General features: G+C 37.1%; 4 protein-coding genes across 6 annotated transcripts; 3 read left to right on the top strand and 1 right to left on the bottom strand.

The window, feature by feature from the left end:
• The first annotated feature begins 4912 nt into the window (after positions 1-4912).
• LOC128864332 (sialin-like) lies at positions 4913-23646 on the top strand. 3 transcript variants are annotated; one of them, XM_054103946.1, is made up of 5 exons: positions 4913-5052; positions 21904-22586; positions 22643-23039; positions 23121-23362; positions 23425-23646. In XM_054103946.1, the coding sequence occupies exons 2-5, from the start codon at positions 21972-21974 to the stop codon at positions 23542-23544; spliced, it is 1374 nt and encodes a 457-aa protein (XP_053959921.1). In that variant the 5' UTR covers positions 4913-5052; positions 21904-21971; the 3' UTR covers positions 23545-23646. The 3 variants fall into 3 exon arrangements, with proteins under 3 accessions (XP_053959921.1, XP_053959920.1, XP_053959918.1); XM_054103945.1 differs by having other exon boundaries at positions 5034-5098; XM_054103943.1 differs by lacking the exon at positions 4913-5052 and adding an exon at positions 21380-21697.
• On the bottom strand, positions 5635-7868 carry LOC128864331 (heat shock protein 70). The gene has a single exon (XM_054103942.1). It carries the CDS (start codon positions 7684-7686, stop codon positions 5779-5781), a length of 1908 nt encoding a protein of 635 aa, XP_053959917.1. The 5' UTR covers positions 7687-7868; the 3' UTR covers positions 5635-5778.
• Positions 9332-10056, top strand: LOC128864333 (tigger transposable element-derived protein 6-like). The gene is made up of 2 exons (XM_054103947.1): positions 9332-9684; positions 9742-10056. Exons 1-2 carry the CDS (start codon positions 9357-9359, stop codon positions 9966-9968), a joined length of 555 nt encoding a protein of 184 aa, XP_053959922.1. The 5' UTR covers positions 9332-9356; the 3' UTR covers positions 9969-10056.
• On the top strand, positions 17823-20059 carry LOC128864330 (heat shock protein 70). Its single transcript, XM_054103941.1, has one exon. It carries the CDS (start codon positions 18008-18010, stop codon positions 19913-19915), a length of 1908 nt encoding a protein of 635 aa, XP_053959916.1. The 5' UTR covers positions 17823-18007; the 3' UTR covers positions 19916-20059.
• Positions 23647-24111: the final 465 nt, after the last annotated feature.

The following is a 24111-nucleotide window of genomic DNA, read 5'->3' on the forward strand; positions in this document are numbered from 1 at the left end:
TGCGTTTTTATATCCAAAGCTAGGCAACACTGCAGTAGCGAGAGAGAGATTTGACTGCCGAAAGCAGAAGAACACCAACAATACCGGCAATCGCGGGCAATGCCACCAGATGTTAAAAAAAGTAAAGCTAAATAAAACTGAGTGAATTATTTAAATAATTATTAAAAAATGTATATTTTACAAAATTATAAACATGACATTTTAATTAGAACAGCTAGAAAAATGTCATGAAGAAAGAACTAAAACTCCGAGACAAAAAATAATAAAAATAACAAAAAAAAATGCTAAATCAAGTTACGAAAATGGTAATCTGGCCATACTGGAGCTAAAATCACGTAACTAGTTGTCAAATTCGCTGAGCGCAAAGTAACGGGACCACGATGGGCGCCATCTCATTATTCTTTGCATCATGGATATATCCAATATATAAGTATGTATTATGATACCTATAAACAGCTGTGAATTGGGATTTTGATATGCACGAAACAAAACACACATATCTACGTAAATATATATGTGCCGATGTATGTATGTACGTATGTATATATGTATACATGTATAGGGTGAAATGGCTTGGCGTTGTGAAGAATCGAAAACATTCGAAGGCTGCCAATATGTACTTACACACGAGGATTACTCCACTGGTCAGAAGTCTAGAATTTTCTAAGGTTGTTGAGGTACAAAAGTATACAAGTAATCAACATTATAAGTAACGACGATCTGTACGAGAGATGCAAAGTTCAACCAATAGCAAATTTGATAAAGCAGAGAAAGTGGAGGTGGATTGGGTACACGATTCGCAAGAACGTTGCTCGTTCAAAAATATCGTGGAGGAGAACTCCCAATGCAAGTGGAAGCATCAAGAAAGACTTGGAACGAAATTAAGCTTCTTACAAAAAACTGAACCAGATGGAGCTAGTTTATGTTGCTCTAAAATCATGTAACTTCCAGACCAATCAAAATGCGAAATTCCGAACAAGAGATTTTAAACATGCACTAAAATAAAAGTGGAAGAATTATCCTTTTACTTTTAATTACAAATACTTATTAAAAACATCACGAACAAATTTTATTGTATTTTTCTCAACTTATCCAAACTTATCGCTTAAAACGTGTGAAGTCAGTAAAGAATATAATTTCATATTTCAGATAATTAGAATTTCAATTATTTCTCTACGACCGACAAAATGTAATTATTTATGAGTTAACAGTTAGCGGAACATAAATACATACATAAATAAATATGTGCATATAAGCGTCTATTCCTTCAAAAAGTATTCAAATATTAAAGGGTCCGAAGACGAATCTATTAAAGTTGATGTTGGTAAATCAGCTGAATTGTTTTTTCTTTCGCCGTGTCCATGTTGCTGTCAGCTCAGAACAAGGCGAATTTATTACAGGTGACAGCAAACACATATAAGTAAAACCCTACATGTATTTGTTGCTGCGTTTGGTCCAACCATCACGTCAAAATCAGCAAGCAAATGTAAACATACGAATGTAAACATACCAATACATACAAACAAAGCATATCATTTTGACGTAAGCCATACCTACGGTGAAAAATTCAGCTGGGTGAATGCTGTCACCTTAATAAATCCACCTTGGCTCAGAATTAAACAAGGCGAATTCTTTATTTGTTTTCTAGTTTCCCAATACAATCAAACGTACAGAACATTGTTGTGGGTCTAGTGCCACCACCTTTAATGAATGCGCCTTGAAGGGTGCCGTACGGGATGAGGAAAATATGTCTGAAATATGTATGCATGTATGTAAGTGGTCTTGAAGATGTTTGAGGGTTCTGCTTCCATGCTTCTGTGTCCACTTCAATCGTTGACTCACATTTTGTGTTGACGTCTACCACTAAAGCCAACTTCCCGAAACCTTCTGAGTATCGTTGCGGCGCTTCGTGGCGCTCAAAGTCTCTTCTAAATCTATGAAACTTGTAAATCAATCTTCCCAGAATCTAAAAAATGGTTTTCTTAAGAGTTTTTTTTTTTTAATAAATTTTCACGTACTTTCTAAATATAAGTAAAAGCATGATTTTAAGCAAATTTTAAATTATTAATATAATCGAGTGGTTTTTTTGGCAAAAAATTTTTTGAGTATCATGTTGAGGAGTAGATCAGAGAGAGGGTAGATCACAGCGCCCAAAACTGTGAATATTTTCAAACAATTTTGACAAAAGAAATACTACCTGTTGAAATTTAAAATCCGTCTCAATTTAACTCTTCTGTGTCCAAATCGTTAATTGGATGGTGGTAGAAGAAGAAGAAGGACTGTCACTCCAGCAATATTCCCCGTACAGGTATGCAGAATGTTTATGCGGCTGGGACAACAACAACAACAATACCTTTCCTTGACCGGACATTTCTTTACTTGTATTTATAAATATAACTCAATTGTATAGTTTTGCATTGAGAACCCATGAAATGCTACACAGTGCGGTGGATATTACGAATAGGAATCAAAATAAAACAAAAAATATAAATATGTACCTACTTACACAGATGCATGCATAGCAATCGCTAAGTCTATGGATTAAACATATGTGTATATATGTCAAATATGTAAATGCACTCAAATTGCAAACTAAGAGAAGAGAACATTGATGAAAAACCATATGTGAAATAAACGTTCTTTGCTAAGAGCTAGGACCAGTCACTTGATTTTCTCACATCTACAACGAACTAGTAGCGGCATACACACATACTTATGTACATAAATACATGTATTTGAATATATGTAGTTGGATGAGTAATGAAGAGAGTAGTTGCGCTCGTTTAAGTATTTTTTTACTTAAATGTGAGGCAAAAGTTAGGTAGAGTTCAACAGACTTTCGTTTTAATGGCGAATACCAATGCACCAATTATTTCAATTTTTGTTTATTGACCGCGCAAGCAACTTAGAATAGATTACAATTAGTAAAAAACATTGAGAGACAAAAGGCAAAATATCCAATTTGTTCTAATTTGGCACCGGTAACAGTTGCTTGAATTAAAATTCCTACTCCCATTACACTGTTGCCCGTTAACGTATGAAAGTTAGTTTCTTTTACATACATAAGTTTTATGTGGAAGAATTTTCGAAAATGTAACTTATGCTGTGTGTAATTCGTGCCAATTTCCTTTCATATACAGACATACATACATACTTATCTAACGAAGGCCTATTGAAGGCCAGAGTAAAATTTGTGCATAGAGAGTAAGAACAATTTTAAAGAGTTGTAATGTACTCTCGATGCCTTGTGCAAGCCTGCATATCCGATTCATTGCTTTACACAATTAGTGTGTGTGTGTATATGTATGCGTGTGCATTATATTATATTTAGATAATTTTGCTTTATTTTGGTTCCTATTCATAACATGCTTTGCACTATTGAAGTACAAAAATATACATATGTATGTATATCGTACTATTATTATTTTTGGATATTAAATATCCATATTTTACGAAGACTCATTGCGATTAAAAGGTCTATTTTCGCAGTTACCGAAATATTTAACTACTTTGAATAATCGCACTAGTAATCCTATCAAGAGCGAAAAACCCAACAATTGCGATTTTGTTCTATTCGATGAAAATGTGAACCACCATTTGGGTAGAAACCAAGAACGTTGCGACTTCCTTCGACATGAGAAAATGTTATTTAAATATGGTTCTAAGTAAATTAAAAGAGTTGCTGACGTGTCGAAGGTTTTTCATCTTCTCTACCAAGCAATAAACTTGGCTTTATGATAATGCATAAACGCAAAAAATAATTGATTCAAATTTTCTACCGAAATTCGGGTGCACAACTTCCTTTTATTTTCAAAGAAGTAAGTAAACGTCAGCTATTTCCTTGTTGCTACCACTTAAAGTATCGGTGACAAAATTAGCTGGCCGCAATGGTGAGCAGAATACAGAAAGCAGTAGAATTTGCCTGCAAATTTCTTTATCGGTAGCAAAATTTTTATTTGTGCAGAATAGACCTCTTCCCAAATCAGCTGTCACCAAATTAACAAACAATTTTTTTATGAAATAAATTTGATTGATTTAAAAAGTACACGAAGTTTTTGCATCATATACAATATTTTTATTTTTAAAACCTTGACATATCGAAATTCTCATTCCATAGTTGGCTTTTGGAGCATAAACAATATTTTTATTAGAACTGCCTTTGATGAGCTTAATTACAGCATTTTCGGTATAATAAAATCTTGCATTCATCTAAGTCAAGTTGACATGAATTCATAAATAGCACAAGAAAATTAAAAAAAAAAGTCTAATGCAAAAATACATTAAAAACATTAAAATACAGCACAAGAAAATTAAAAAAAAAAGTCTAATGCAAAAATACATTAAAAACATTGAAGCCGTGCCTGGAAAGCAGACTACAACCTATTTTAAGGTGTCGCCAATGATTCGGTGGTGGTCTTCATTTTGCTCCTTCTTACTATTGATTTCCAATTTTTTTTAATTCTGGATGTGTTTATTATTGACGCCGTCTTATTTTTATTTATTAAAAAAGTATTCCTTTTCTCAACCAGGCTCATTTTGGTTTAAATCCATGATTTTTTTTACGATAGAAAACCCAGCCCTGAATCGTGTAATAAAAAGCGTCGTTATAATACTAAAGTGAGAGGACTTTATAATTGCAACAGTTCGACTTTTTTTAGTTAGCATTTACCCGAGGGGAAACTTACAGCTACATGTGCAACATCACGCATTTTATCAACAAAATATTGACCATCTATTGCTCATCACTACCAAAGTAAATGTAAAAAAAACATTTCACTACGCATTTGAGATGGAGGATGAAAAGTAAATGAATTTTTTAAATGATATTTTAAAGTTTATTTATTGTTTTTATCAAGTATAGAGCTTTAAAATAAAAATTTTATTTGAAAAAAAAAAATCGATTCTGTCATGCAAAATTTATTCTCCGAATAAAATTTTATTAAAAAACGTCAACGTACGTACATTTTAATTTCACATTAAATATCAAAATTAAATGGGTCAAAGTTTCCATTCGTCTTTCTACAATATAGCAGCAGGAGCTGTGTTCGTACTGTAAGAATTGTAACAAAAATTTTCGCTGGTGAGATGAAATGGAAGAGTAAGTTGAATATTGTTTTTAGTGCACAAAAAAGTTCAAATGGAACGTTATTTGGTCTAAGATTTCATATTATCAATTCAGTTCGGCGCAAAATCAGTCATCGACAGGCCAGCAAAAATGTAACAGGGTCGGATTATTGCTGTAATTATTGAGCGCGGCGAATACACCCAGAGTACCAGATTACTAGCTGAGCCTTGACAAAAGAGTACCTACCACCAAGTTGTCACCTACGGGCTTATTTGTAAACGCAGTATGACAGTATTGCACTGCATAATTGACTTGCATATATTTGACTCTGCTTTTTCGCAACAGCGAAAAATTTACTGCATCGACTGCAAAAATCTGCCGCAGTATTGCCACCGCTGCTATTCAAATAGTCTCAACTCAAAGAAGTACTTCCACACTACCTTTTTATTATCATCAAACGCACAATCGAGCAATGAGGCTACGCGGCTTTAATAATTCTGCTTTTACAAATAAACCCCATACCTCCCTTTTCCTATCACACTTAAAAGACATTAAATAAAACAGATATATTTTCAATTATTAATAATTTGTTCCATGTTCTATATTTTCAGTCTTTCTGTTTTACAAACAGTTTTCTCTAGAAACTAAATAACACTCCACTAATTTCTTACAAGCTAGCCACTAAGCTACAGAGATATATACTTAATTACGTTTTAATCTACTTCCTCAACAGTGGGGCCAGTACGCCCACTATTGAATCCACCTGCTTGTTGGCCACAAGACGCTCCTTGTCCGCCATTGTGCAATTTCGTCATAATTGGTGTACAAAGTTTGGTCAATGTGTTCATTTTGTCTTCGTACTCTTCCTTGTCGGCCAACGTGTTCGCATCGAGCCACTTGATTGTGTCTTCACAAGCCTTCAGTGCTTCACTCTTCTCCTGGGCGTTGAGTTTATCACCAGCACCGTCTAATGCCTGCTTCACACCAAACACGTAACTCTCCAAGTTGTTTCTTGCCGCGATCTTATTGCGTTGCCGTTCATCTTCTTCGGCATAGCGCTCAGCCTCGTTAACCATACGATCGATTTCGGCTTGTGATAGACGTCCCTTGTCGTTCTTGATGGTGATGTTCTTGGCATTTCCTGAACTCATTTCTTTCGCCGAAACATTTAGAATACCATTAGCGTCCATATCAAATGTTACTTCAATCTGTGGTACTCCGCGTGGTGCTGGTGGTATTCCTGATAGATCGAAAGTGCCCAAACGATTGTTGTCCTTCGTCATGACACGTTCACCTTCATACACCTGGATTGTGACGCCCGTTTGGTTGTCGGAATATGTGGAGAATGTTTGCGTTTGTTTGCATGGAATCCGACAATTCCGTTCAATAATTTTAGCCATAACACCGCCAGCCGTTTCGATACCCAACGAAAGTGGCGCTACATCGACCAACAGTACATCCTGAATCTCACTGCTCTTGTCTCCACTCAGAATAGCTGCTTGGATGGCTGCACCATATGCCACCGCCTCGTCCGGATTTATTGACAGATTCAGGCTCTTGCCACAGAAGAATGATTGCAATAGACTCTGTACCTTTGGAATACGTGTGGAACCACCAACTAGTACGATATCATGGATCTGGTTCTTGTCCATCTTCGCGTCATTCAACGCCTTCTCCACTGGCTCCAAGGTTTGACGGAACAAATCGGCGCACAACTCCTCGAAGCGGGCTCGCGACACTTTTGTGTAGAAGTCGATTCCTTCGAAGAGTGCATCGATTTCGATGGTGGCCTCTGTACTCGATGACAAGGTACGCTTCGCTCGCTCAGCTGCTGTACGTAGACGACGCAATGCTCTCGGATTCGAACGCAGATCTTTCTTATATTTCCGCTTGAACTCATCCGCCAAGTGGTTCACCAGTCGGTTGTCGAAATCTTCACCGCCAAGGTGAGTGTCACCAGCAGTGGCACGTACTTCAAATAGTGAACCTTCGTCTATTGTCAATATGGACACATCGAAGGTACCACCACCCAAGTCGAAAATCAGCACATTACGTTCCCCTTTGAGATTCTTGTCCAAGCCATAGGCCAAGGCGGCTGCTGTGGGTTCGTTAATGATTCTCAACACATTCAAACCAGCAATTCGACCGGCATCCTTAGTAGCTTGTCTCTGTGCGTCATTGAAGTATGCAGGTACTGTGATGACTGCGTCCGTCACTGTTGAGCCCAGATATGCCTCAGCGGTCTCCTTCATTTTTGTCAGAACCATTGAACTAATTTCTTCTGGCGCAAACCGTTTGCTCTCTCCTTTGTATTCGACGCAGACTTTCGGTTTCCCAGCCACGCTCACCACTTTAAATGGCCAATGTTTGACGTCTTCCCTGATTTTTGGGTCGTCATAATTGCGTCCAATCAATCGCTTCGCGTCGAATACTGTGTTCGTTGGATTCATAGCAACCTGGTTCTTTGCTGCGTCACCAATAAGACGTTCCGAGTCTGTGAATCCCACATAGCTGGGTGTTGTACGGTTGCCCTGGTCATTGGCTATGATCTCCACTTTGCCGTGCTGGAAGACTCCAACACAAGAGTATGTTGTTCCCAAATCAATACCAATTGCTACCATTTTGTCTTGTGTTTTGCTTATTCTTATTCACTTGAAACTTTTCAATTTTACTTTTAACTCTAATAATACTTTGCAAATAATTTTATCACTGTGTTAAATACACTTTCGCTTTTGTTTGCTACAATCTCTTTATGAGTTGTTTGTAGTTTATAGTTTGCTTGTTTATTCAATAATGAAGCAAAGAGCGTTCACCACCGGTATTTATACCAAACCAGCTCTTCATCGAATATTCCCGATTCTCTTTCCCGAAATTTCTACGCCAATCCACCAGCCAGTCGTCACTTTTGTGATGACTGTGTGGCTTAGGTAGGTAAATGTTGGCTCTCGTTGACGTAAATGTTGTATTGTTTATTGTGAGTTTCACCCTCTTATTGCGAGTATTTACCAGAATATACATACAATTTATGTGTTAAGAGAGAACTGTGTTCGTGTTATTCCAATGAAGAGAGTATTTGACCAATGGCAGTGGGAGAATCAAAACAAAAATATATGCAATATATAAGTATATACAGTCGAACTTCTCTACAATGAACTTCCATATAATGAAGCTCTCCTTATAATGAACTGGTTTCGAAGACACTGCTTTTTCGTTCTACTTTCGGTGTATTTTTGTCTCCTTATAATGAATTTCTATATAGTGAAATTTTCTATATAATGAACAAATTTTACAGCTGGAAATTCAAGCGTCCTAAGTTTTTGTCTCCATATAGTGAATTTTTTCAAAAGTTTTCTGTTGCAAAAAATTACAGTTAGATGTGGACAAACTGTAATGAGGGGAATCCCAAAATTAAAACAGAAAGAGCTGAGCTATTACAGTTTTATTCAGTGATTGAAGTTAAAATGACGCATCGAAGCTGCATTTCGCTTGAAAAAAAGTTATTAATGATTAACAAAGTTAATGAAGAAAAGAAAAAAAAAAAAAGAATTCGGAGTTCTTCCCTTTTAAAAAATAAGGAAGTGATTTTAAAAAATGCGGAGGATTTGGCAGTAAATATCAAACGCAAAAGACTTCGACCTTGTAATTTTGAGGATATTGACGAAGCAATGCTGAAATGGTTACTCGTTGCACGTGGTAAGAATCTCCCTTTATCTGGACCATTATTGAAGCAAAAGGCCACAGATTTTGCGGAAGCACTAGGACCCCACGAATTTGAGGCAAGTACAGATTGGTTAGACAAGTTCAAAAGTCGGCATGGCGTTATTCAAAAGACATTATGTGGGGAAAGTGCTGACGCCAACATAGAAAACCGTGATGAATGGGTAACGAACATCTTACCGAAATTAATTGAAAATTACAACATTAATGACATTTTTAATGCCGACGAGCAGAGCCGTAGAGAGCATATCCGGGCCCCGGGGGAAAATTCCGGGCCCCGGGGGAAAATTGCAAGTGCGGGCCCTTTCCAATAATGTCTAATTCTTATAAATACGTATAATCTCGAGTCCGGGCCCCTCTGAGAACTCCGGCCCCGCGGGAAAAAGTACCCTGCACTGCCCACCCTAAAGATGTAAGAGACAAGTTGAGAAACATTCATCTCGCTTATTTTCCTCCCAACATGACTTCGTTACTGCAACCAATGGACCAAGGCATTATCTACAACATGAAACAACATTACAGAAAACGAGTTTTAACGAATATATTGACTCAAGTGGATGAGGGAAATTCTGTTATGGCCATAGACTTGCTGCAAGCAGTTCGAAATCTTAGCAATATATGGAATGTCTGTGTTAAACCAGAAACAATTGCCAACTGTTTTAAAAAGGCTGGATTTTCAAAAGATGCTATTCAGATTCCATTTGAGCATTGGGATGAAGAGGACCTTCTTTCAAAATCGGATTTGGCTGCTTTACAGTCTTCATTTAAAAAAGTAGCAAATATAGAAGCATCGTTTGATGACTACGTAAATGTTGATAATGGTGTGCAGACTTGGGACAACCCATCCGAAGAAGATATTCTCAACAGCATTTTTGAAAGTCGCGGAGTTCCAGCTGAACCTGGTAAGCATTTATATTTTTATAGTCAAACAAAAATTTAATATGTAAATATTATTTCAGATAACGATGAACACGATTTGACCGTTGAAGAATTGGCAGAAACTGAGGAGGCATTACCTACGTTGATACAAGCTGCTTCATCCATTAGCGTTATTAGAACCTTTGTGGAAATCAGGAGTGACGTGCCGATTAATGTTTTCAACTCTCTACATGATTTGGAAGCTTTTATTGAAAATGAAAAATGGAAGACTGTAATTCAAACCAAACTCACTGATTATTTTAAATAAAATTACATAAAAAATCAATGTTTCTTTATAATGAAGTTTCTATATAGTGAAGTGATTTTCAGGTCCCGTGCGAGTTCACTATATGGAAGTTCGACTGTATTATGATACCTATAAACAGCTGTGAATTGGGATTTTGATATGCACGAAACAAAACACACATGTCTACGTAAATATGTATGTACACATGTGTACATGCTTAGGGTGAAATGACTTGGCGTTGTGAAGAATCGAAAACATTCGAAGGCTGCCACTATGTATTTACAAACAAAGTGGAAGCATCAGGAAAGATCTGGAACGAAATTAACCTTCTTGCAAAAAACAGAACCGGATAGGGGTGTTTTATTGAGGACCTATGATCCAATGGGAGATACCGGAACCGATGAAGATGGTGATGATGTACATATGTACATATGTATCTACAGAACGTACTATGTACTACAATTTGACATACTATTTTTGATATTCTTAATTTATACTTTTGTTAGAGAACGTAATTCACGAGAACGTATGTAAATAATAAAAAATTCTTAGCCGCGTTTTGTTAGCATTTGACATTTAACCTGTCCATTCGTTCCTGGGCCTTCCATGGCAAGTAGGGGCTCAGATGCGACATTTCTATCAGCAAAAATTAAAGGAGCCCGAACATTATATGAAAAACAAAATAAGAAAAAGTGTAAACTTGTCGATTTTTCCAACTTCTTAAGTGTATACCGCTAGTATAGGTTACAGTATACTTTCAGTATATCGCAAACATAAGTACATATGTATGTTTGGGCTTCTACGGCTAAAGTGACCGAAACTATGTATGTATGTATTGACAAATTGGTTACACAGTGAAGTACAGCCTAAATGAGGTTTAATTGCATTAATGATCGGAAAGTTTAGTCCTACCAAGTAAAAAAATGATGGTTGGAGAAAAAACGAAAACTAAATGATCGTAAATTTATTAGTTTTTCTCAAAATTTAGGACCATGATAATTTACATACATACATACATACATACAAACATACATACAGTGACTCACAGAAGTATTTTGCATAATAGCGCGGATGTACAAATTTAAGAGTTTGTATGTACTAAGTATCCGAAAATAAAAATGTTAATACTTACACGCATTATTGAGCACTGTCTTAGCAATTGGGCTACACATCATGCACAAAAATTGTACCGTTAGGTGCATATAACAAAAAACGTGCGTAGCAATGAAAATGTGTGCTCACAAAAATATTTTGCTTATTGTTTATAGATACCGTTACTGGACGCAGTTCAGTTACTTTTTCTGTTTTCGCTGAAGTTGTGGCTACAAGTGCGTATTATAATCAATTTTATTTGTAATTGAGTTCATTTCGTTTGTAATTGTGGTACTGTGCTTATCGGAAATGCCAAAGGGTAAAGAACTAACTACAGCTGAAAAAAAAATTATTTTACATCTCCATAATGAAGGAAAATCTACGAAATATATTTGCAATATGTTTAGTCGATGCCGCCAAACGATAGAAAATGTAATAAAACGGTGTAAAGAACGCGGTAATTTAGAAAATTTAACCCGTTTTGGTCGACCAAAGTTGCTAACTGAGAGAGAAGAACGCGAAATATTGAAAGAAAATCGCAAAAACCCACATTTATCAGCCCCAAAAATCAATGACAAAATAAAAGCAACCCTTCAGATTGAAGTATCCGATGAGACAGTGCGCAGAGCCCTCAGAAGCAACAATATTCACGGTCGTGCAGCAAGGAAAAAACCACTGATTTCACAAGTCATAAAGCAAAGCGGCTTTTATTCGCCAACACCTATAAAACCAAAAGTTTTGAGTTTTGGAAAACCGTCATGTTTAGTGATGAAAGCAAATACAACATTTTTGGTCCGGACGCACGTCGTATGGTATGGCGGAAGCCAAATGAAGAGCTGCGATTAAAAAATGTTAAATCCACTGTTAAGCACGGTGGAGGTTCCGTCATGGTGTGGGGTTATATGTCGGCCCAAGGAGTCGGAAAGCTGGTGTTTATAGATGGAACGATGGATAAACATCTTTATTTGTCTATTCTCAAAGACAACTTACATTCCAGTGCAGAAAAAATGGGAATGTCGTCTAACCACTTTTTGTTTCAACACGACAACGACCCCAAGCATACAGCTCATGATGTCAAAATGTGGATACTTTTTAATATAAAACATTTGCCAACATCTCCCCAAAGTCCCGATATCAACCCCATAGAAAATCTGTGGGCCTATCTCGAAGAAAGAGTGCGAGAACACAAAATTTCGTCAAAAAGTGACCTTAAAGATGTTTTACTCCAAGAATGGGAAAAAATACCTCTTGACTTTTGCCGCAAGTTAATAGAATCTATGCCAAGGCGCTTGGAAGCAGTTTCCAAAAATAATGGTTATCATACGAAATATTGAATTAATAGAAATTAGTATATTTTTACACCACCTAGTCAAAAGCAAAATACTTTTGTGAGCAATGAATTCTATTTTATTTTACTTTTTTTACGTTTACATTGGAACATATTTTTCTTTTAAAGTTTTAATACATTGTTTATGTAGATATAAGGTTTATGTTTAAGAATTTATGAAATAATTAACAAATGAATTTAAAAAATATACAGGAATTGAAGCGTGAACTTATTTGTCTTCTCATGCAAAATACTTTTGTGAGTCACTGTATGTATACAGGAATATTGAAAACTTTAAAATAAAATAAATAATTGGCGCGTACACATCTGTTAAGTGTTTGGCCGAACTCCTCCTTCTTGTAGCGTGTGTCTTGATGGTCTTCCACAAATGGAGGGATTTACAGTTTTAAGCCTACTCCGAACAGCAGATGACTTTTTATGAGGAGCTTTTTCATGGTAGAAATACGCTCGGACGTTTGCCATTGTCTGCCGCGGGGGCGACCGCTCTTAGAAAATTTTTTCTTCATTTTACTGTTTCACGCACCAACTCATTCGGTTACGGTGGCCATTGAAAACTTTGCTGGAGGGAAATTCGTAGGGAGCGGTCGAAATTCTAATTACTTGATAGAATGGCTTCACAACATTTACATACACATACATATATCATTCAGAAGAAATACAAATAACCAACTTTCTGCTTAGCAAAGCAAAATATCATTCTCTACTAAGTAATTTTTGATGAAAGTTAAGAAGGTGTCTATTTTCATATTTATAAATGAAATAAGCGAAATTTCTAGAATCTGTTAGCCAAAGAAACATACGAGCAATTCTCTCTGTATTCCACTAAAAATAAAGTTTGTTGAACTCATTTAATTTTTGCCTTACATTTAAGTCAAAAAATACTGAAAAGAGGCCACTCTTTCTTCACTCATTCATAATATTATATCTGAATATAAATATTTACTTAACCTTCCTACGGTCTTCGGGTCATTTTTGACCCATTAGAGGAAAAAAATTAAGTTTTTTCAAGAACCAAATTTTTTCAGGGCTTGATGTTTCGTGACTTTTTCTAATTTATTATATTTTATATAAGCGTAAAATTAAAAAAAAATAATTTAGGCTCTGTCGCGTACAAATTTTTATATATCTACGACCCTCGGGTCAAATTTGACCCGACGTATAAATCAGACGTTATTTGAGTTAAATTTATTTGCTAATTGCAAATTTTCGGCTCAGCGGTTGCATTGTATTATTTAATCTGCTTTTATTGAGTTCACAGTAAACATAAATTTAAAAGCACGTGCTTTGTTTGGTTATTCGACTATTTATTTCGTAACGATGAGTGATAGTGAAAGTGAATTCTCTTTGGCCGCGTTTTCGGATGATGAGGAATCATGTTCTGAATTCGAAGATCATGTTGAGGTTGCAGATTCTTCCGACAGTGATTTTAGTGATGACGAAAATTCTCTCTACGATATTGACCTACACAAACATTGAGGGAAAACGAATATACGGTGAAGAAAGGCTGGATATTGAAAACATCGAACTATTTGCATTTATTGGATTGCTAATATTACCTGGTGTTTTTCGATCAAATAACGAAAGCTGTGAAAGTCTTTGGAACCCTGAAACCGGAAGACCAATATTCGCTGCAACTATGCCTTTGAAGACTTTCAAAAAAATATCGAGAGTGATTAGGTTCGACAACAGGGAAACTCGAAGTGGACGAAGATCGTTGGATAAATTTGCTCCTATACGTGATTTGTGGAATCAATGGGTTGACATATTACCTAAGCTTTACAATCCAACGGAAAACGTGGCCATCGATGAACAATTAGTAGCTTTCAGAGGAAGATGTCCATTCCGAAAGTACATGCCAGCAAAGCCTGCAAAGTATGGAATCAAATTTTGGGTACTTTGTAATTCAACAACGAGCTATGTTTGGAACATCCAACCTTACACTGGCAAGGCAATCGGAATAACCCCCGAAAAAACCAAGGCATGCGTGTTGTTCTTGATTTGATTGAAGAGCTAAAAGGACATAACCTCACAACGCACAATTTTTTCACGTCTTATCAATTGGCACAAAAATTATTGGAGAAACGTATTACGATTGCAGGAACAATACGCAAAAACAAGCCCGAACTACCACCAGACTTAGTGAACATAAAAAGAAGACCACTAAATTCATCAATCTTTGCTTTTACCGAACAAACAACTCTCGTTTCGTACATAGCTAAGAAGAATAGAGCTGTGATTCTACTTAGCACTCTACACCATGATTCAAAAATTAGTAATCGTCGGGATAAAAAGCCAGAAATAATACTGGACTACAATAAATGTAAAGGTGGTGTAGACACATTGGACAAAGCTGTAAGCGGTTACACTTGCAAACGAATGACAAAACGGTGGCCTCAGGTAGTGTTTAGTAACATAATCGACATTTCACCTTATAACGCTTTCGTTTTATTCAAATCCGCCAACGACAAAGCGCCGTTTTTACTTGGAAAACCTTGGTATGCAGCTCGTAACACCCTATATAAAAAAGCGACAAACTTTACCACGAGCACATTTTTCACTTGAAATTGACAAAAAAATACGAAAGGATTCTCAACTGGATGCACAACCATCATCATCAGGTCAATTTGGAAACACGTCGGAAAAGAAAATAACTAAAAGAAGTCGATGTCAACTATGCCCAAAAACTGATAACAAAACAAGATTAGTTTGCGACATTTGTAATAAATATATATGTAAACAACATTCTAAAACTATTACTTTGTGTACAAACTGTCTGAAATAATTTATTTCTTTTTTCTTTCATTATTAAATACACTTTTTATTTAAAGTTTTCGTTATTCATGAATATCTTTTTGTTATTGAATAAACGTTTTTGTTAAAGTTTGTATTATTCACATAAAAATAAAATAAAAATTTTCATAAATATATTAATAAAAAAATATGATAATGGAATAAATATATTTGGATTTTCATTTTTATTTAAGATACCCATTTAATGGAAAAAAACTTAACAGTAAAAATAATCAAAAACCAAGTATAAACCTTGAAAATATAGTATTGGGTCAAATTTGACCCGAAGTCCGTCCGCGTCAGTTAATTTGAAGACCGTAGGAAGGTTAAGCATGTGTGTATGCCGCTACTAATTCGTTGTAGATGGGAGAAAATCAAGCAAATGGTCCTAACTCTTAGCAGAGAACATTGGTTACACATTTGAGTTTACATCAATGTTCTCTTCTCTTAGTTTGCAATTTGAATGCACATACATACACATACACATATGTTTAATCCGTAGCCTTAGGTACATAGGTACATATTTATATTTTTGTTTTATTTTGATTCCTATTCGTAATATCCAAATCACTGTGCAGCATTTCATGGGTGTTCAATGTATTTATATTTACTTATGTATATAAAGTAAGCAATGACCGGTCGAGGAAAGATCTTGTTGTTGTTGTTGTTGTTGTAGCAGGGTAGACATTCTCCATACATACATATACGTGGAATGCTGCTGGAGTGACAGTCGTTCGCCGGATATAAAATTGGGTCGTTCCGGCAACGTAGAACCGATTTCGTAGGGACAGAATGTTCTTTCACTGAGCTGTTGATGTAAAACGCAATAAACGCTTTGGACACAGAAGGGTAAAGTTGCATATACCCGTGGACTAGAGACGGATTTCAACCCTCCCTTGGACACCTTTTTTAAAACCTGTTGGACATCCAGGTCTGGCCTTTTTTCATCCTGTTCGAGGATCTTTTTTAAAACGTTATACCCATAAATCGATAGAAAATGAAATTTTAATTTTTGTTGATGGAATATACGCTTATATATAAATATTTATTTGTGCTCTTCTAACCGTTAACTCTTAAAAAATTTCGTTTAGTCGGTTGTGGAGAAATAATGGAAAGTAAAATAATAATTCTTTCATCTTTATTTTGGTACATGTTTAAAATCTCTTGTTTGGAATAAATGATGATTTAAGAACAAAAGTACAAATTAAGAATGTTAAAAAAAGTATGTATGTCAAATTGTAGTGGTACGTTCTGTGCATACATACATACACAGATGGACAAAAGTCACCGTCATTTAGTATCTAGAAGATTATAACATCTCCCGTGCCCATAATATAATGGAAACATGAAAAGTAGCATATTTAGCAAAAACTATGATTTATTTAATTTCTATTTCAGTTTAAATATCTTTCTCTTACTAGCCCATTTTTGGAAAAATTAAAAATAAAATATTTTTGTCACCTTTTTGGAGGACAAAATTCACCGTCACGTCAGCTTGGCTTGCCTTTTAAAATAATTTTAACAAAAATTTAAACCAATCTGGCTCCTTTTTTCAGTGAGTTCGTTTAGTATGGTGGCGCATTCGGGAGCATCACGCTACCTCAAAAAATATGCTTAAGCAAACGCTGCTACAGGAATGGCAGAAAATAAGCCCAGATGTTACCAAAAAACTGGCTCATTCGATGCAGAAACGATTGCAAGCTGTCATCAAAAATAACGTCAAACACATATCGTACTAAAATAATATTAGCACTTAAATTGATTAAGTACTTTATTAAATGACGGTGACTTTTGTCCACCAGAAATGCACACAGCAACCATTATATGCCATTTTTTTTATAAATACTTCTTGAATTAGCCTTATGTTTCAACTGAAACAGAATTTAAATAATTAATAGTTTTCGTTAAATATACTACTTTTTATGTTTCCATTATCTTCTGGGCGCGGGAGATGTTATAATCTTCTAGATACTAAATGACGGTGACTTTTGTCCATCAGTGTATGTACATCATCACCATCATCATCGGTTCCTGTATCTCCCATTGGATCATAGGTCCTCAATAAAACACCCCCATTGAATTCTGTTTTCACAAGAAGGTTAATTTCGTTCCAGATCTTTCCTGATGCTTCCACTTTGTTTGTATGTACATATTGGCAGCCTTCGAATGTTTTCGATTCTTCACAACGCCAAGCCATTTCACCCTATACATGTATACATATATACATACGTACATACATACATCGGCACATATATATTTACGTAGATATGTGTGTTTTGTTTCGTGCATATCAAAATCCCAATTCACAGCTGTTTATAGGTATCATAATACATACTTATATATTGGATATATCTTTGTTTTGTTTCTCCCGCTCTCAAAATATTCTCTTCATTTGAACACACGAACACAGTTCCCTTCTAACACATAAATTGTATGTATATTCTGTTAAATACTCGCAATAAGAGGGTGAAACTCACAATAAACAATACAACATTTACGTCAACGAGAGCCAACATTTACCTACCTAAACCACACAGTCATCACAAAAGTGACGACTGGCTGGTGGATTGGCGTAGAAATTTCGAGAAAGAGAATCGGGAATATTCGATGAAGAGCTGGTTTGGTATAAATACCGGTGGTGAACGCTCTTTGCTTCATTATTGAATAAACAAGCAAACTATAAACTACAAACAACTCATAAAGAGATTGTAGCAAACAAAAGCGAAAGTGTATTTAACACAGTGATAAAATTATTTGCAAACTATTATTAGAGTTAAAAGTAAAATTGAAAAGTTTCAAGTGAATAAGAATAAGCAAAACACAAGACAAAATGGTAGCAATTGGTATTGATTTGGGAACAACATACTCTTGTGTTGGAGTCTTCCAGCACGGCAAAGTGGAGATCATAGCCAATGACCAGGGCAACCGTACAACACCCAGCTATGTGGGCTTCACAGACTCGGAACGTCTTATTGGTGACGCAGCAAAGAACCAGGTTGCTATGAATCCAACGAACACAGTATTCGACGCGAAGCGATTGATTGGACGCAATTATGACGACCCAAAAATCAGGGAAGACGTCAAACATTGGCCATTTAAAGTGGTGAGCGTGGCCGGAAAGCCCAAAGTCTGCGTCGAATACAAAGGAGAGAGCAAACGGTTTGCGCCAGAAGAAATTAGTTCAATGGTTCTGACAAAAATGAAGGAGACCGCTGAGGCATATCTGGGCTCAACAGTGACGGACGCAGTCATCACAGTACCTGCATACTTCAATGACGCACAGAGACAAGCTACTAAGGATGCCGGTCGAATTGCTGGTTTGAATGTGTTGAGAATCATTAACGAACCCACAGCAGCCGCCTTGGCCTATGGCTTGGACAAGAATCTCAAAGGGGAACGTAATGTGCTGATTTTCGACTTGGGTGGTGGTACCTTCGATGTGTCCATATTGACAATAGACGAAGGTTCACTATTTGAAGTACGTGCCACTGCTGGTGACACTCACCTTGGCGGTGAAGATTTCGACAACCGACTGGTGAACCACTTGGCGGATGAGTTCAAGCGGAAATATAAGAAAGATCTGCGTTCGAATCCGAGAGCATTGCGTCGTCTACGTACAGCAGCTGAGCGAGCGAAGCGTACCTTGTCATCGAGTACAGAGGCCACCATCGAAATCGATGCACTCTTCGAAGGAATCGACTTCTACACAAAAGTGTCGCGAGCCCGCTTCGAGGAGTTGTGCGCTGATTTGTTCCGTCAAACCTTGGAGCCAGTGGAGAAGGCGTTGAATGACGCGAAGATGGACAAGAACCAGATCCATGATATCGTACTAGTTGGTGGTTCCACACGTATTCCAAAGGTGCAGAGTCTATTGCAGTCATTCTTCTGTGGCAAGAGCCTGAATCTGTCAATCAATCCCGACGAGGCGGTGGCATATGGTGCAGCCATCCAAGCAGCTATTCTGAGTGGAGACAAGAGCAGTGAGATTCAGGATGTACTTTTGGTCGATGTAGCGCCACTTTCCTTGGGTATCGAAACGGCTGGCGGTGTTATGGCTAAAATTATTGAACGGAATTGTCGGATTCCATGCAAACAAACGCAAACATTCTCTACATATTCCGACAACCAAACGGGCGTCACAATCCAGGTGTATGAAGGTGAACGTGTCATGACGAAGGACAACAATCGTTTGGGCACTTTCGATCTATCAGGAATACCACCAGCACCACGCGGAGTGCCACAGATTGAAGTAACATTTGATATGGACGCTAATGGTATTCTAAATGTTTCGGCGAAAGAAATGAGTTCAGGAAATGCCAAGAACATCACCATCAAGAACGACAAGGGACGTCTATCACAAGCCGAAATCGATCGTATGGTTAACGAGGCTGAGCGCTATGCCGAAGAAGATGAACGGCAACGCAATAAGATCGCGGCAAGAAACAACTTGGAGAGTTACGTGTTTGGTGTGAAGCAGGCATTAGACGGTGCTGGTGATAAACTCAACGCCCAGGAGAAGAGTGAAGCACTGAAGGCTTGTGAAGACACAATCAAGTGGCTCGATGCGAACACGTTGGCCGACAAGGAAGAGTACGAAGACAAAATGAACACATTGACCAAACTTTGTACACCAATTATGACGAAATTGCACAATGGCGGACAAGGAGCGTCTTGTGGCCAACAAGCAGGTGGATTCAATAGTGGACGTACTGGCCCCACTGTTGAGGAAGTAGATTAAAACGTAATTAAGTATAGATCTCTGTAGCTTAGTGGCTAGCTTGTAAGAAATTAGTGGAGTGTTATTTAGTTTCTAGAGAAAACTGTTTGTAAAACAGAAAGACTGAAAATATAGAACATGGAACAAATTATTAATAATTGAAAATATATCTGTTTTATTTAATGTCTTTTAAGTGTGATAGGAAAAGGGAGGTATGGGGTTTATTTGTAAAAGCAGAATTATTAAAGCCGCGTAGCCTCATTGCTCGATTGTGCGTTTGATGATAATAAAAAGGTAGTGTGGAAGTACTTCTTTGAGTTGAGACTATTTGAATAGCAGCGGTGGCAATACTGCGGCAGATTTTTGCAGTCGATGCAGTATATTTTTCGCTGTTGCGAAAAAGCAGAGTCAAATATATGCAAGTCAATTATGCAGTGCAATACTGTCATACTGCGTTTACAAATAAGCCCGTAGGTGACAACTTGGTAGGTACTCTTTTGTCAAGGCTCAGCTAGTAATCTGGTGGTACTCTGGGTGTATTCGCCGCGCTCAATAATTACAGCAATAATCCGACCCTGTTACATTTTTGATGGCCTGTTGCTTTACTTAATTGATTTTGCGCCGAACTGGATTGATAATATAAAAACTTGGACCCAATAACTTCATTTCATTTGAACTTAACTGCGCGCTAAAAAACAATAAATAAACTACATATATTCAACTTCAAAGTAGTATTTATTAAATAAACACCTCTTCCATTTCAATTACGTAGTGAACACTTTTGCAGAAATTATGTGACGTAACGCATACAATCTCATAAGTAACACTGCCGCAATTATTGCAGCACAAACACACTCAGTGTTTTGCAACAATAAAAAGTATTGCACAACAACAAATTGGTTAAATAAATGTTCTGTTTTTACTTAATTTCTGTGCAAGTTTTTGATTGATTTTGAACTTGATTTGCGTGTTAGAGGGTTTTGGGATGGATTCGAGTAATAAATGAAAATTTTTAGGACCGCATATTTAGATTTTTAGATGGGACCGACATCAAGTAAAAAAATTGGATAAAAAAATTATTATGTACGGTATACTTTAAATAACTTTTAATGACGAACTCAAAGTGAATTTTGTTTTTAAGGGCATGGTTTGGGTCTGATTCAAGCGACAGCTCCCAACCGCTGTGTTGCACGATTTTTTAAAGTATAATAAAAGCTTTAATTTTCATCAGTAATGATGGCTGCAGGTGGGCTTGAAACCATAAAACCAAAAACGCCAAAAATATTGTTTAGCACACGCAATACCAAAAGAATCAATAAAAAGCAGTTTGGCTATTTCCTGCAACTATTTTTCAATACTTTGCTTTTCTTTTTGCTGTTTAACCTGTTATGTTTCAAATGTTTTGGCTATGAACTTAACATTTTTTTTTAATTTTAAATTCATTTGTTTCATTTCCAATAAAAAACTTAGTTGCAAACATTTTCGACTCAACAAAATTGACTCTTGCGAGCTGTGTTTTTTTTTTAATTTGATATTTTCCACTTGAATTTGTTTTTTAGTTGTTTTCTATATCGAAGGTAATTTTTTTCGGTATTGTCTTAAAGTTTAATATGCTAAAATCTTCACTCAATTGGAAATCATTTGAGAAAATTTAAAATTTGGTGTGCCTTATGGCAGCGGTTAGAGCCAACATACAAACATTTCTTTTAACGTGGACGGCACAACAAAGTTTGTTGATAAAAGCTTGGATAAGGCAACAATTACCATGGGTTCACTTTTTGCACCAGCATTTATTCGATAAGAGTAAGTACCACAACCCTAAGAATAAGGAGTGTATTTATTGCATGAGAGTAAGCCAATTAAGGCGTAGGCAACATGCGGATAGATAGGCAACATATACCAAAAATGTAAAACGTTCAGACATACCTACTTATCATTTTATATACATGCTTGTATCTTTAAAATTTTTTTAATTGCTTACTTATCACAAACTTCTAATTCTCTTTCAGTAAATGCGGTGCCGCAACGCTTTATTTTGTGCTTTTTCGGCTTCCTCGCCATTGTCAACGCCTACACAATGCGTCACTGTTTGGATATCGCGCTGGCGCACGTCGTTACACCCATGCATAAGCACAACCGAATGCGCGACTTGAAGTCGGTCAAGTTGAGTTCCTTTAATTTATACGAACGCATGCAACAACATCGTAACGGCACTTGGCTAAGTGCCAGGGATAAGCGACGAGCTCACGCTGAAACTTATGATTGGTCCGACCAACTGCAAACCTTTATCTTGGTATCCTTTTATGTCGGCTACGTGTTATCGCATGTGCCGAGTGCGCAACTCGCTATGCGCTATGGTGGCAAGTGGGTGCTAGCTTTCGGCATAGCAATAGCAGCAGTGCTAACTATGCTCACACCAACAGCCGTCAAATGGGGTGGCCCATTGGCGCTCATATTAATACGTCTATTAATTGGGTTAAGTGAAGGTCCTACATATCCTGCATTGAGTGAACTGATGTCGAAATGGGTGCCAGCCAAGGAGCGTGCCACGCTGGGCTCACTCGTATTGAGTGGTAGTCAAATTGGCATTTCAATGGGTAATTTTATATCCGCCTTGTTGCTGCATCGTTACGATTGGTCGTTGATTTTCTATTACTTTGGTATTTGCGCTTTGCTCTGGTTCGTGGGTTTCGTAAGTGCGCTGAATGCTTTGTGCTTGTAAATAACTTAAATTTTTCTTCGGCACAGACTTCGTTTTGTTACAGTGCACCAGAGGAAAGCCCATTTATTCAACTGACGGAGAAACAATATCTGCAAAAAGAAATTCCTACAGTAAAACGGCGCATTCGTGGTGGCATTACGACTCCATGGAAGGACATTTTTCGTAATTTACCCATGTGGGGTCTAATTTTTGCCACCGTACAATACGATTGGTCCCAGATACAGTACGCCGCAGAGGTGCCACAGTTCATAAGAGATGCCAAGCAGCTGCCACTAGCGGAAAACTTTCTCAATGGCTTGCAGAACCAAATGCCATACATCATGAATTGGCTGCTATCGGTGCTGTCGGGTGCGCTGTCGGATCTGTTGGTGAACTATGAGATATTCTCCGTGACGGTTATGCGCAAAATCATGACATTTGTTGGTAGGTTCATGAAGTTTCCTGAAAAGTTAGTATAATAAATACACATTTATTTTCGATGTCCCTGTTCCACCCGCTTCCCAGCTGCAATGGCTCCAAATCTGTACAATAGCTTACTACCTTGCTTGAGCTGTAGTGAAAAGGCCGATATATTCGCTTTCTGCCACTGCGCTATAAATGTGCTTGGCAGTTATTATGCCGGCATTAAATTGGCGCCATTAGATATGAGTCCGAATTTCGCTGCTACACTAATGGGTATCGCAAATGGCTTCGGTTCACTAACAGGCATTGTGGGGCCATTGTTCAAGCACAGGCTTGGTCGGTGGGTAAGTTGATGCTTCAAATTTATTCTATTTCATATTCACCTATCCTTTACCCTATCTTTCAGTCACAATTTAAGGTGTCACGTGCTCTCATTTGGCTTATATCCACTTTGCTAATATCTGGCGAAAAACAACCTTTCGATCAGTTAAAACCTGTGTCATTGGAATCAGATAAAAATGATTAAGTTAACTATTGTTTTTTGTACCAAATATTAAAAAAAAAATTAATGCATCTTAATTGCATGGTGAATATAAAAACAAAAAATTAATAAAGTGCAGTTTGAGTATTCTGCCACTAGGCAAAACGACATGGTAATCATAATGGATATGGGAACACCTCAAAATTTAATTTATCGGCCGAGTTCAAAAAGTTGTAATATTCGAATGAACTCGCGAGTAGTTTAATTTTTACAGTTTATTCAACTCTCGTCGCCATTATGGGTTTCGAGGAGGTTTTCGATAGGCTGCGGCATCAAAGTATCTGGGATGCCCTTAAGAGACGGGGAGTCCCAGATAAAATCTCTACTACTAGCCCAGCACTTGAAATTCAAATGCCCAATGCTACACGACGGTATTCCCTCTCCGAACCTATTGAACCCGTGGCTGGTATCAAATAAGGGTGTATACTCTTCCCTCTTGGCAGTCGGTTCTAGGTTACCGGAACGGCCCGGATTTATATCCGGCCAATGACTGCCACTCCAGCAGCATTCTCCGTGTATATATGGGCAACGTTTATGCTGCTACAACAACAA

Source organism: Anastrepha ludens, chromosome 5 (genome assembly GCF_028408465.1).
Source record: "Anastrepha ludens isolate Willacy chromosome 5, idAnaLude1.1, whole genome shotgun sequence".
NCBI lineage: Eukaryota > Metazoa > Arthropoda > Insecta > Diptera > Tephritidae > Anastrepha > Anastrepha ludens.